General features: G+C 41.8%; 2 protein-coding genes across 3 annotated transcripts in view; both read left to right on the forward strand.

Annotated features, from left to right (window-relative positions):
• Nucleotides 1-7,879, forward strand: part of ankrd11 (ankyrin repeat domain 11) — a 288,681-nt gene extending 280,802 nt beyond the window's left edge. For both annotated transcript variants that reach the window (XM_061887685.1, XM_061887689.1), the window contains exons 12-14: nucleotides 86-229; nucleotides 305-397; nucleotides 4,678-7,879. In XM_061887685.1, the coding sequence (XP_061743669.1) occupies nucleotides 86-229; nucleotides 305-397; nucleotides 4,678-4,863 (423 nt within the window). In that variant the 3' untranslated portion in view covers nucleotides 4,864-7,879. The remainder of the gene's footprint in view (nucleotides 1-85; nucleotides 230-304; nucleotides 398-4,677) is intronic.
• A 2,998-nt stretch (nucleotides 7,880-10,877) lies between these two features.
• slc22a31 (solute carrier family 22 member 31) overlaps nucleotides 10,878-13,323 on the forward strand; it is a 35,046-nt gene continuing 32,600 nt past the window's right edge. Inside the window, 1 exon segment of the mRNA XM_061887080.1 lies at nucleotides 10,878-11,364. Within this exon segment, the coding sequence (XP_061743064.1) occupies nucleotides 10,975-11,364 (390 nt within the window). The 5' untranslated portion in view covers nucleotides 10,878-10,974.

The following is a 13,323-nucleotide window of genomic DNA, read 5'->3' on the forward strand; positions in this document are numbered from 1 at the left end:
ACACTCAGGGAATCGTAGGTGGGAGATCAAAGACACTTGACATAAACGCAGTCATTTTTTAAAATGTTTTGCGTCGTGTTCACAGGAGAAGCTCATTGTCTCATGTGAGCAGGAAGTGTTAAGAGTCCACTGCAGAGCTGCAAGGACAATAGCCAACCAGGCTGTGCCATTTAGTGCCTGCACCATGCTTTTGGACTCTGAAGTCTACAATATGCCATCAGAGAGCCAGGTAGGACTTATATCTGTGCCAAAGATCTATTTTTTTGGTCTTTTACCTTGTTTATAACGTGGTGGTTTTTGTCAGGGTGATGAGAACAAATCGGTGAGAGATCGCTTCAACGCGCGACAATTCATCTCCTGGATCCAGGATGTAGATGATAAATACGACCGAATGAAGGTACAAATGTTACTCTGTGCTTTATTGTCGCCATTAGTGTTGGATAAATCAGTCTGTGCGTGATTTAGTTGCTCTACTACCCCATAACGGACTTTACTTTTACAACTACACTATGCAACTTCTTAGACTTAGACTTCCTTTTTATTGTCATTCGAATTTGAACTTTACAGTACAAATAAGAACACAATTTTGTTGCATTAGCTCAAGGTAGTGCAGGATAAAAAAAGCAATAAGGTGCAGATAAAAATAAATAGATTACTGTACAGATAAATATATTGCACTATTGCATATGCAGCCAGGTTTATGGATGTATGTTATGTTGTCTTTATATTCCAGCGAGTTAATCCATTTTGGGGGGAATTGAGGGGGTAGTTATGATGCGTTCAAGAGTCTTACGGCCTGAGGGAAGAAGCTGTTACAGGAGGCTGCGGAACCTCTGTCTAGAGTCCAGCGGTGAAAACAGTCCTTGGTGGGGGCGGGAGGAGTCTTTGCTGATTTTCTGAGCCCTGGTCAGGCAGCGGCTTTTTGCGATCTCCTGGACAGGAGGAAGAGGAGTCCTGATTATCTTTTCCGCCGTCCTCACCACTCTTTGGAGAGACTTCCAGTCTGAGGCACTGCAGGCTCCAGTCCATACAGAGATGCTGTTGGTCAACATGCTCTCTATAGTGCCTCTGTAGAATGTGGTGAGAATGGGGGGAGGGGGCTGCGCTCTTTTCATCTGACGCAAAAAGTACATGCGCTGCTGAGCTCTTTTTACAAGAGCTCCACCTTAAACTAAGGGTTGGCAACCCAAAACATCAACAGAGCCACATTTGGCGACTTGTCTGGGATATACCCCGCTTGCCGCCCTAATGCAGCTGAGATAGGCTCCAGCAACCCCCGCGACCCCATAAGGGACAAGTGGTAGAAAATGGATGGATATTGGACCCAAAAAATCAGGGAAGCCCCGACTTTCCTCTCCCCAGCCACTTGGTCCAGCTCTTCCCGGGGGATCCCGAGGCGTTCCCAGGCTAGCTGGGAGACAGTCTTCCCAATGTGTCCTGGGTCTTATATTGGGTCACATGTGTCAAACTCTAGGCCTGGGACCAATATCTTGCCCGCCACCTCATCTTCTTTGTGGCCCACCAAGGCCTGGAATTACCATGCAAATATTTGTTTCTCAATGTAGTCAACTTTCCATTTAGACAGAAAATAATACACGTACTGTATGCAATTTCATATATTTTGTAACTTAATCTAATATTGTAACCAATATTATATTATTGCACATTCTAAACATCAAAATATGTACCGTATTTTCTGCACTATAAGGCGCACCCTCAATGAATGGCCTATTTTAAAACTCTGTTCATATATAAGGCGCATAGAATAGACTCTACAGTAGAGGCTGAGGTTACGTTATGGCAGTGGTTCTCAACCTTTTTTCAGTGATGTACCCCCTGTCAACATGTTTTTAATTCAAGTACCCCCTAATCACAGCAAAGCATTTTTGGTTGAAAAAAAGAGATAAAGAAGTAAAATACAGCACTATGTCATCAGTTTCTGATTTATTAAATTGTATAACATTGCAAAATATTGCTCATTTGTAGTGGTCTTTCTTGAACTATTGGGGGAAAAAAAGTTATAACTTGTTGGAAAAGTGAAAAGTGATTCAATTCTAAATACAGATTTCTCCACATAGAAGTAATCATCAACTTAAAGTGTCCTCTTTGGGGATTGTAATAGAGATCCATCTGGATTCATCAACTTACTTCTAAAGTTCATTCTGTGGGGCGGCCATAGCTCGGTTGGTAGAGTGGCCGTGCCAGCAACTTGAGGGTTGCAGGTTCGATTCCCGCTTCCGCATTCCTAGTCACTGCCGTTGTGTCCTTGGGCAAGACACTTGACCCACCTGCTCCCAGTGCCACCCACACTGCTTTAAATGTAACTTAGATATTGGGTTTCACTATGTAAAGCGCTTTGAGTCACTAGAGAAAAGCGCTATATAAATATAATTCACTTCACTTCACATCAATATTTATGGAACATGTCCACAAAAAATCTAGCTGTCAACACTGAATATTGCATTGTTGTATTTCTTTTCACACTTTATGAACTTACATTCATATTTTGTTGAAGTATTATTCAATAAATATATTTATAAAGGATTTTTGAATTGTTGCTATTTTTAGAATATTTTTGAAAAAATCTCACATACCCCTTGGAATACCTTCAAGTACCCCCAGGGGCACGCGTACCCCCATTTGAGAACCACTGCCGTACAACCCTACTTGGAGGCATAGTTCATGGAAAAGTTTGCAAATAGAGATCAGTAGGTTGTGAGTTCAAACCCCGGCCGAGTCATACCAAAGACTACAAAAATGGGAGCCATTACCTCCTTGCTTGGCACTTAGCATCAAGGGTTGGAATTGGGGGTTAAATCATCACAAGTGATTCCCGGGCGCGGCACAGCTGCTGCCCACTGCTCCCCTCACCTCCCAGGGGGTGATCAAGGGTGATGGTTCAAATGCAGAGGACACATTTCGCCACACTTAGTGTGTGTGTGATAGTGTGTGTGATAGTGTGTGTGATAGTGTGTGTGATAGAGATGCGCGGATAGGCAATTTATATCATCTTCATCCAAGTCACCAAAATCGTCATCCACCCGCCTCTCACCCGAACCAACTTTTTATCGGGACCGTACCCGCCCGCCAACCGCCCGCTGAATTACATTTTTGGGTTATGTTATGCCAAGGGGCATGTGAGATTATGGGTTTATGTTGTGTTACTGTGATCAAGAGCGATGGTTCAAATAAGGAGGACATATTTCGCCACACCTAGTGTGTGTGTGTGATAGTGTGTGTGATAGTGTGTGTGGATAGGCAATTTATATCATCTGCATCCGAGTCACCAAAATCGTCATCCACCTGCCTCTCACCCGAACCAACTTTCTATCGGGACCGTACCCGCCCGCCAACCGCCAGCTGAATTACATCAGAGGTCGGCCACCTTTACCACTCAGAGATATTTAAAACTGTTTCACAGAGTAATGAAGTCAATTGGAGCCGCTAACGTTCTTGCAACTATTCAACAGCGTTCATCCTGATGACAAGAATGTGGGCGTGCTGTGAAGCCATTGTCTTTGACACCATCAACAACATGTACGAACCCATTGTTGGTCCAGCAACATGTTGTGTGCAGCTGCCGGAATAACACGTAGGAGATTGAAAGGCATACTGGGTGACACATAGTACACTGATGGTTGTGATATAAACAACTTTAACACTTACTAATATGCACCACGCTGTGAAGCCACACCAAACAAGATTGACAAACACATTTCGGGAGAACATCCTCTCAGTAACACAACATAAATGCAACACAACTAATACCCATAATCCTTTGTATGCATGACACTTCCTGAATATATTTAACACCCCCGCATCCCCAACCCCGCCCACCTTACCGACGCACGGGAGGGGATGTGTATAAAATAGTCAGGATGTGTCATGAATACAAAGGATTATGGGTATTTGTTGTGTTGCGTTTATGTTGTGTTACTGTGAGGATGTTCTCCCGAAATGTGTTTGTCGTTCTTAATTGGTGTGGCTTCACAGCGTGGCGCATATTATTAAGAGTGTTAAAATTGTTTACATCACAACCATTAGTGTACTCTGTGTCACCCAGAATGCCTTGCAGTCGTGTGTGTGTTGCCGCAGAAGTCACACACAACATGTTGCTGGACTGACAAGCAGATCATGTAAGATGTAGAAGGCGACAAAGTCAATGGCTTCATAGCACGCTCTAATAGTTATTATCTGGGTGATTGCTGGCAGTCATTCAAGAGAATAATACTGACTTCTTCGCTTTATGACACGGGTCTTAAATTTCTCTTTGAATGGCAAAGGATACCGATCCCAGAACCATGTATATCAAATGTCTCCGGATGATTCAACCGCCACCCGCCCGAATCTAATTAAAATCTTTTTTTTCCGTCATGTCAACCGCCCGACCCGCGGTTTACCCGCAGACTCCGCGGATGAGACCGCAAATTGTGCATCTTTAGTGTGTGACAATCATTGGTGCTTTAACTTGAGGGTTTCCACTTTATTTTCCGGTCAAATGTAGTGACTTTTTAGTGGTGGCTTTATGAAACAGCAAGACAGTAGCAGTGCAGTGTCAACACAGCCAGTGAGTGTGCCACACGCTCATTTATTTACATTTGACTATTTCATAGGAACATTGAAGAAATGGAACGTAAAAAAGAACTGTATGAATGTAAAGCTTTCTCTCTGTGGCAGACATGTCTACTGATGCGGCAGCAGCACGAGGCGGCGGCCCTCAACGCGGTACAAAGGATGGAGTGGCAGTTGAAGGTCCAGGAACTGGAACCCGCCGGACATAAGTCCCTTTGTGTCAACGAAGTGCCGTCCTTCTACGTCCCAATGGTGGACGTCAACGACGACTTTGTCCTGCTGCCGGCGTGACACCTCTCGGCTCAGCGATAAAGTGCCAACTTTGTCCCGATCCCTTCTTCTCAAAGAGAATTTGTCGGACAGAACAAAACGGAAAGGGCTAGCAAGTTTGAGACGGGCCTTTAGACAGGAAAACATAGCAAAAGAGTACGGATTTGAAAAAAGAAAAAAAAACAAAAACCTGCTCTTTGTTCCCTTCCCTGAAGGAGGAGACATGTTTTTACTGAGAAAATACTCAACTTGCACTTTCATCCTCTAAAGTTTTTACTCCTTTTTTGATCCAAAGCAAAAAAACAAACAAAAAAAAAGTTTTTGCTTTCAGGCCCACAAACTCCCCCGTGCTCGGAGACGGGGGACAGAGATATATTTTCTGCTTTCATTTTTTTGGGGGCTTCGCTTCATACGACTCACCTGGCGGGTGTCAAAGAGGAGCTCTCCCCACGCCAAGGGAGGATACCCGGAGATGAACCCCCTCCCACATGCCCCCCCTGCTGGCTCCAGGTGAGCCGGGAAGTGTCGGGAGTCAGCAAGACCGGAAAAAAAAAACGGCCGCTGGCGGATGCCAGAACTGCGGCAGGTAAGGCCGACGGCGGCTGCGAGTCCTAGAGGGAGAGACTACTCGGCAGCCCCTCAGCCAGGCAAAACAGAAGGAGGCACGAGGTGGACCCCTGAGGACAGACCGGAGTGTCCTCGGGCCACCTCGCCGTTCCTCCGCCCACGCATCGGACTCTGCGCCACGGGACAAACGAGACGAAAACAAACATAATGAATGTGGTTTTGACGGGGGAGAGAAATCTTGTTTTTGTCTATTTCTTTACTTGGGCATTTCATTGTTTCTGAGGAAGTGACTTGAAACACTACAGAGCCAATATTAGTTTCATGGAGAAAAAAAACTCAAATCAAAAAAACCCGAAAAAAGTTGTATTCCGTAAAATGATGTACAGTTTTTATATTCGTTAACAATGTATTCTTGCTGCCTTCTAGATAATTTATTTTGCCACACATTACTGCACAGTTGTAAATAACCTATGTACTGTAATATCACTCGAGTAAGTGTAAAGAGAAAAAAAACAGAAAATAAATAAAAAGTATCTTTTTATGTACAGTTCACTTTTGGGCAGCACTTTCCCTCCCTCACACCCGCGGGCCAAACACGTACTCGGTTCTGTCAGTATTGCGTCATCACACCTGACTACAGGCCACTTCTGGACTCCACATGTAGCAGAAATAGACGAGGATTATTTCAACGTTGCTTTACCACACCATTATATCTGACACATGTCAAACCAAGAAAATGCCTTTTTAGGGGTGAAAAAATAATGTACTCGTTGTCAGGCAAAGTCACAAAGATATATATATATATAAATATATATATATGTATATATATATATATGTATAAATACGGTTTGAATGGAAACATAAGTGATGTCATTCATAAATACAAGTTCATGTTTGAATATTTTTTGTTCGGTTTTCCCCAAAAAGTGAAATTTCATTCCAACTTTGTGTCATCGCTCCCGTTAGCTCGTTGCACTCGTTACTCCCACATGGTAGTTAGTGCCGCTGAGGCAGACGACTCCCGAAATGTGGCCTTTTTCTTTTTTTGTCAAATTGCTTTTAATAATACAAGAGTCCAGTTGCTTTAACAGTTTAAAAAAAAAAAAAAACAATATTGTGTTATTTCCCCTGACACCTGAAAAGTAAACACAATTCATTGGCTTTTTACCCGACGCTGATCGTCCGTATCGTCCGTACTGTTGTGTCGTTCCGTGTGGTTCGACAGTTTATAAAGTAACACAACTTCATATTTGGACCCACCGCAGCCAGCCTGCTTGTCACCTTCTCCGTTCGTCTCGTTTTCCTTCCACTCGATTTCTTAAGGTTGTGTTTTGTCTTTTTACCTCGTCGTTTTTTTGGACTCGTCGTCGTCGTCGTTGTTGTTGTTGCCGTGTATCTTCCTCCTCGGTTGTTTGCTGGCATGTCAATCACGTCGCTTATCGAGCAGAATGTAAAAACCTTGTCCTGACTATTGTTTACAAAGACATCCTCTGTGTTTTCTAGTCCCTCCTTGATTTCAACCACAAAGGCTTGAAATGGTGACCTCGGGGTCTTTTTCTCAGCGCCAGCAATGGACGACATCAGGTTAATTCTTCACACACACACACACACACACACACACACACACACACACACACCAGATGCACAGTAGAGTACTCGGCACCACCCGAGTCAGCAACATATTACCTCTACTCCTCACATTCACTCATCATTTGCATTGTTTTTCTTACATAATTGCTATTTTTCCATGAAATAGTTTCACGATTTCAAGCCTTTTTTTTTTTCTAGTCTATTTTTTTAATTCAAACCCAGACTGTAGCTGTTTCTTTGCTTTTTTTTTTTTTAAATGAAAGAAAAAAAAAGACTAATACAAAGCATGGAGAACTACTCTTTAAAGTGAGAAGTAACCTATTTATTATTCTTTCTGTTTTGTTTTTCTTCTGACACCTGTGGTATGTTCTGGTTGAAGTTTGGTCTCGGCTGTGTAAATTTCCCTCCTTGTGACGCGTGAAAGAGACATTCTGTAAATAGCTGTTGTAAATAAAACCTCCCAGGACGTTATTTTTTTTTTATTTTATTTTAATTTTTTGGCACCCACTTTGTACTCGTGTGGAAAAGTTGCGTGGAAAGTCGAGGTTCCATCGGGAAGTGGCGGCGTGTAACTTTTTTTTTTTTTTTTTTAAATTGTACAATGTAGTTTGTGTACATATTGTTGGAGCAGCTAAGGGGGCGGGCTTGTCGTCAATGCTGTCATAGAAAATCCACTTTCAGCTGTTCGAGGCGTTCCTGGAGAAAATTAAAAAAAAAAAAAGACAAAAAAAAATAGTCATGCGAGAGAATGGGTGGGTTAAAAAGACTAAAAGTAAAAATTCTAAATTGTTATTTTCTACCGTTGCATGTACAGAGAGCGCGAGAACTGCTGTTGTTCCTCAGAGATTATGTTCGTTAATAAAATTTTGAAATATTACAATTTTGGCTCTTTTGCTTTATTTTTTAAAATCATGGTTTTATGCTAAATTGGTTAAATATTAATATTACACAAAATCAGGTGTGTTGTCCTCTTCGGCTTCCAGTTATGTTTTTATTCCACTTGCATGGTCACAGGACTAGAAAAAACCTGCATCATAAAGTATGCAGGTCTCACAGTCCTGGTCAAAAGTTTACATACACTTGTAAAGAATCAATCAATCAATGTTTATTTATATAGCCCCAAATCACAAATGTCTCAAAGGACTGCACAAATCATTACGACTACAACATCCTCAGAAGAACCCACAAAAGGGCAAGGAAAACTCACACCCAGTGGGCAGGGAGAATTCACATCCAGTGGGACGCCAGTGACAATGCTGACTATGAGAAACCTTGGAGAGGACCTCAGATGTGGGCAACCCCCCCCCTCTAGGGGACCGAAAGCAATGGATGTGGAGCGGGTCTAACATGATACTGTGAAAGTACAATCCATAGTCCAGGGGTAGGGAACCTATGGCTCTAGAACCAGATGTGGCTCTTTTGATGACTGCATCTGGCTCTCAGATTAATCTTATTTGACATTGCTTAACACAATAAGTAATGTAAAAAAATTCTCATGCATTTTTATTCCTCCATCCATTTTCTACCGCAGTGTTTTTCAACCTTTTTTGAGCCAAGGCACATTTTTTGCTTTTAAAAAATCCGGAGGCACACCACCAGCAGAAATGTATTAAAAATGAAACTCGGTTGACGGTAAAAAGTCGTCGTCACAATTGTTGGATATGACTTTAAAGCATAAGCAAGCATGCATGACTATAGCTCTTGTCTCAAAGTAGATGTAATGTCACTACCTGTCACATCACGCCCTGACTTATTTGGAGTTGTTTGCTGTTTTCCTGTGTGTAGTCTTTTACTTCTTGTCTTGTGCTCTTATTTTGGTTGCTTTTTCTCTTTTTTTGGTATTTTCCTGTAGCAGTTTCATGTCTTCTTTTGAGCGCTACTTCCCGCATCTACTTTGTTTAAGCAGTCAAACATTTTTCTGTTGTTTTTATCCTTCTTTGTGGGGACATTGTCGATTGTCATGTCATGTTCGGATGTACATTGTCTTTGCTCCAAAGTAAGTCTTTGCTGTAGTCCAGCATTCTGTTTTTATGTTTACTTTGTAGCCAGTTCATTTTTAGTTTTGCTCTGCATAGCCTTCCCTAAGCTTTAATGCCTTTTCTTAGGGGAATTAACCTTTTGTTTATTTATGTTTTAAGCATTAGACACTTTTTTTTTTACCTGCACCCTGCCTCCCGCTGTTTCCGACATCTACAAAGCAATTAGCTCTAGACAGCACCGACCACTCAACAACAACACTTCATTTTCAGACTGTAATTACTGGTTTGCAAAAAATATTTTTAACCCATATAGGTGAAATGAGATCATCTCCCACGACACACCAGCCTGTATCTCACGGCACAGTGGTTGAAAAAGACTGTTCTACCGCACCTGTTTTACATAAAAATGCACACATTTAGTTGTATTCAATGTTTAAAAAACATTATATGGCTCTCACGGAAATACATTTTAAAATATTTGGCGTCTATGGCTCTCTCAGCCAAAGAGGTTCCCGACCCCTGCCATAGTGGATCCAACACAGCCGCCAGAGTTCAGTTCAAAGCGGATCCAAGACAGCAGCAAGAGTCTCGTCCACAGGAAACCATCCCAAGCGGAGGCGGATCAGCAGCGTAGAGATGTCCCCAACCGATACACAGGCGAGCGGTCCATCCTGGGTCTCGACTCTGGACAGCCAGTACTTCATCCATGGTCATCGAATTTTTACCTCATTATTATGACCCTCTATCTTAAAATTACCGCTTTGAATCTAATAATCATGACTTTTTTTCTCTCATAATTTCGATGTATCTCATAATTACAGATTTTTAATAATTAGGAATTTTTTTATCTCCTAATTACGACGTTTTACATCATAATCAAGACTTTATGTCATAACTTACATTTTTAAAATCATAATTCAGACTTTTTATCTCATATTTTTTTTATTTATTAATTAAACATGACTTTTTATTTCATAACTACGACTTTACATCTCATGACTATTGAGGTATTTTTATTACTGGCAGAAACGGGCTTCCATAAATTACAAAGATTTGTATAACTTGTTAGTCTTTTTTATATAAAATACATGCGTCGAGGCTAATTATGCCAATCATGCTATTACGTCACATTGACACGCCCCCACCACGGCCTTGGCCACGCCCCCCCACCACCACAAATTTGCAATCTGTGGGTTAAAAACAAAGCAGAACAAACCAAAAGTAGTGAAACAAAAATGAATATTATCAACAACAGTATCAATATTAGTTATAATTTCAGCATAGCAGTGATTAAAAATCCCTCATTGACATCATTAGACATTTATAAAAATAATAAAAAGAACAATAGTGTCACAGTGGCTTACACTTGCATGGCATCTCATAAGCTGGACAACACACTGTGTCCAATGTTTTCACAAAGATAAAATAAGTCATATTTTTGGTTCCTTTAATAGTTCAAACAAATTTACATTATTGCAATCAGTTGATAAAACATTGTCCTTTACAATTATAAAAGCTTTAAATCTACTACTCTGCTAGCATGTCAGCAGACTGGGGTAGATCCTGCTGAAATCTATGTATTGAATGAATACACAATCCTTTTGAATCGGAAAAATATCGTTTTTGAAGCGAAAATAGTGTTGAATCGAAAAAATCGATATATAATCGAATCGTGACCCCAAGTATTGATATTGAATCGAATCGTGGGACACCCAAAGATTCGCAGCCCTAATATATTTTAAATTGATTAAAAAGTGTGTAAAACTTTTTAATGAGGATGACGCTCAAAATAAATGATTGTTGTCATTCGCCCACAAAATGATCAAATTAAATATAACTCAAATTGTGACGTCATCGCCCCGCCTCCTTTTTCCCGGCGTGCGCGCTTCACCTGCGCGTGTCCCTCAGGCGGCGTGCGCGCGCCCGCAGCTGCGTTCCCGCTCTTAATATTCGCCGCTTTTCTTTCTCTTTTATTTGCTTCCTTCTCCTTCCTCCAATGGACTACGAGGCCAAAGTGTTCCCCCACGCGGGCGGCTACGGACGCTACAACCGCGTCGTGGTCCTCTTCAGCTGCTTCCCCACCTTCGCCGTCACGTTCAACCTGTTCAGCGACGTCTTCTTCACCGCCATCCCGGAGTCGTACCGCTGCCAGGCGGACCCGCAGCTGCTGCCCGCCGCTCTCCAGCTCGCCAACTTGTCCCAGCCGAGCTACTTAAACCTCACCATTCCCTGGGTCAACGGCAGCGGGCTGAGCCATTGTGAACTCTACAAGTACCCCGCCAACTCCTCCGACTTGTCCCCGAGTCTACCCCGGGAGAGGGTGAGCTGTACGCGGGGTTGGGAGTACCAGCATGTGTCGGGGCTCCGGAGCAACTTCGTCACGGAGGTAAGAATTTGTCAATATTTCTTTATTATTGTTTGTACAAACTGTCACTAGCGATAGTAATCATTGTACGAATTATTCAACCGTCTTCCTAAGTGTAAAAAGTTAGCAAAAGTCAATATTTGCTGTCAGGGACAAAAACACACGACAATCAATTATTTCATTATTTCTCATTATATTCTTACTATTTACTTTTTTTGCGACTTTTATACTTCCATCCATTTCCTACCGCTTATTACCTTTGGGGTCGCTGGTGCCTATCTCAGCTACAATCGGGCGGAAGGCGGGGTACACCCAGGACAAGTCGCCACCTCATCGTAGGGCCAACACAGATAGACAGACAACATTCACATTATTCATTTTATTTATGTGTTGGTTAATCGCCCAGCAGGAATCAAAAGTATTTACGTTGATACCAAGTAGCAATTACAAACCCTGTTTCCATATGAGTTGGGAAATTGTGTTCGATGTAAATATAAACAGAATACAATGATTTGCAAATCATTTTCGACCCAAATTCAATTGAATGCACCACAAAGACAACATATTTGATGTTCAAACTCATAAATGTAATTTTTGGGGGAAATAATAATTAACTTCGAAATTCATGGCTGCAACACATGCTAAAGTAGTTGGGAAAGGGCATGTTCACCACTGTGTTACATCACCTTTTCTTTTAACAACACTCAATAAACGTTTGGGAACTGAGGAAACTAATTGTTGAAGCTTTGAAAGTGGAATTCTTTCCCATTCTTGTTTTATGTAGAGCTTCAGTCGTTCAACAGTCCAGGGTCTCCGCTGTCGTATTTTACACTTCATAATGCGCCACACATTTTCGATGAGGGACATGTCAGGACTGCAGGCGGGCCAGGAAAGTACCCGCACTCTTTTCATTACGAAGCCACGCTGTTGTAACACTTGTGTTGCTGAAATAAGCAGGGGCGTCGTGATAACGTTGCTTGGATGGCAACATATGTTGCTCCAAAACCTGTATGGACCTTTCAGCATTAATGGTGCCTTCACAGATGTGTAAGTTACCCATGCCTTGGGCACTAATACACCCCCATACCATCACACATGCTGGCTTTTCAACTTTGCGCCTTTATCAATCCGAATGGTTATTTGCTTCTTTGTTCTGGAGGGCACCACGTCCTTTGTTTCCAAATATAATTTGAAATGTGGACTCGTCAGACCACAGAACACCTTTCCACTTTGCATCAGTCCATCTTAGGTGAGCTCGGGCCCAGCGAACCAGGTGGCGTTTAAGGGTGTTGTTGATAAATGGATTTGGCATCGCATAGTAGAGTTTTAACTTGCACTTACAGATGTAGCGACCAACTAGTTACTAAAAGTGGTTTTATGAAGTGTTACTGAGCCCATGTGGTGATATCCTTTACACACTGATGTCAGTTTTTGATGCAGTACCTCCCGAGGTATCAAAAGTCTGTGATATCATCGCTTACGTGCAGTGATTTCTCCAGATTCTCTGAACTTTTTGATGATTTTACGAACCGTAGATGGTAAAATCCCTAAATTCCTTGCAATAGCTCGTTGAGAAATGTTGTTCTAAAACTGTTGGACATTTTGCTTACAAAGTGGTGACCCTCACCCCATCCTTGTTTGTGAATTACTTAGCATTTCATGGAAGCTGCTTTTATAGCCAATCATGGGACCCACCTGTTCCCAATTAGCCTGCACACCTGTGGGATGTTCCAAATAAGTGTTTGATGAGCATTCCTCAACTTTATCAGTATTTATTGCCACCTTTCCCAACTTCTTTGTCACGTGTTGCTGGCATAAAATTCTAAAGATAATGATTATTTGCAACAACAAAAAAACTATCAGTTTGAACATCAAATATGTTGTCTTTGTAGCATATTCAACTGAATATGGCTTGAAAATGATTTGCAAATCATTGTATTCTGTTTATATTTACATCTAACACAATTTCTCAACTCATAT

Source organism: Nerophis ophidion, linkage group LG25, assembly GCF_033978795.1.
Source record: "Nerophis ophidion isolate RoL-2023_Sa linkage group LG25, RoL_Noph_v1.0, whole genome shotgun sequence".
Classification (NCBI taxonomy): domain Eukaryota; kingdom Metazoa; phylum Chordata; class Actinopteri; order Syngnathiformes; family Syngnathidae; genus Nerophis; species Nerophis ophidion.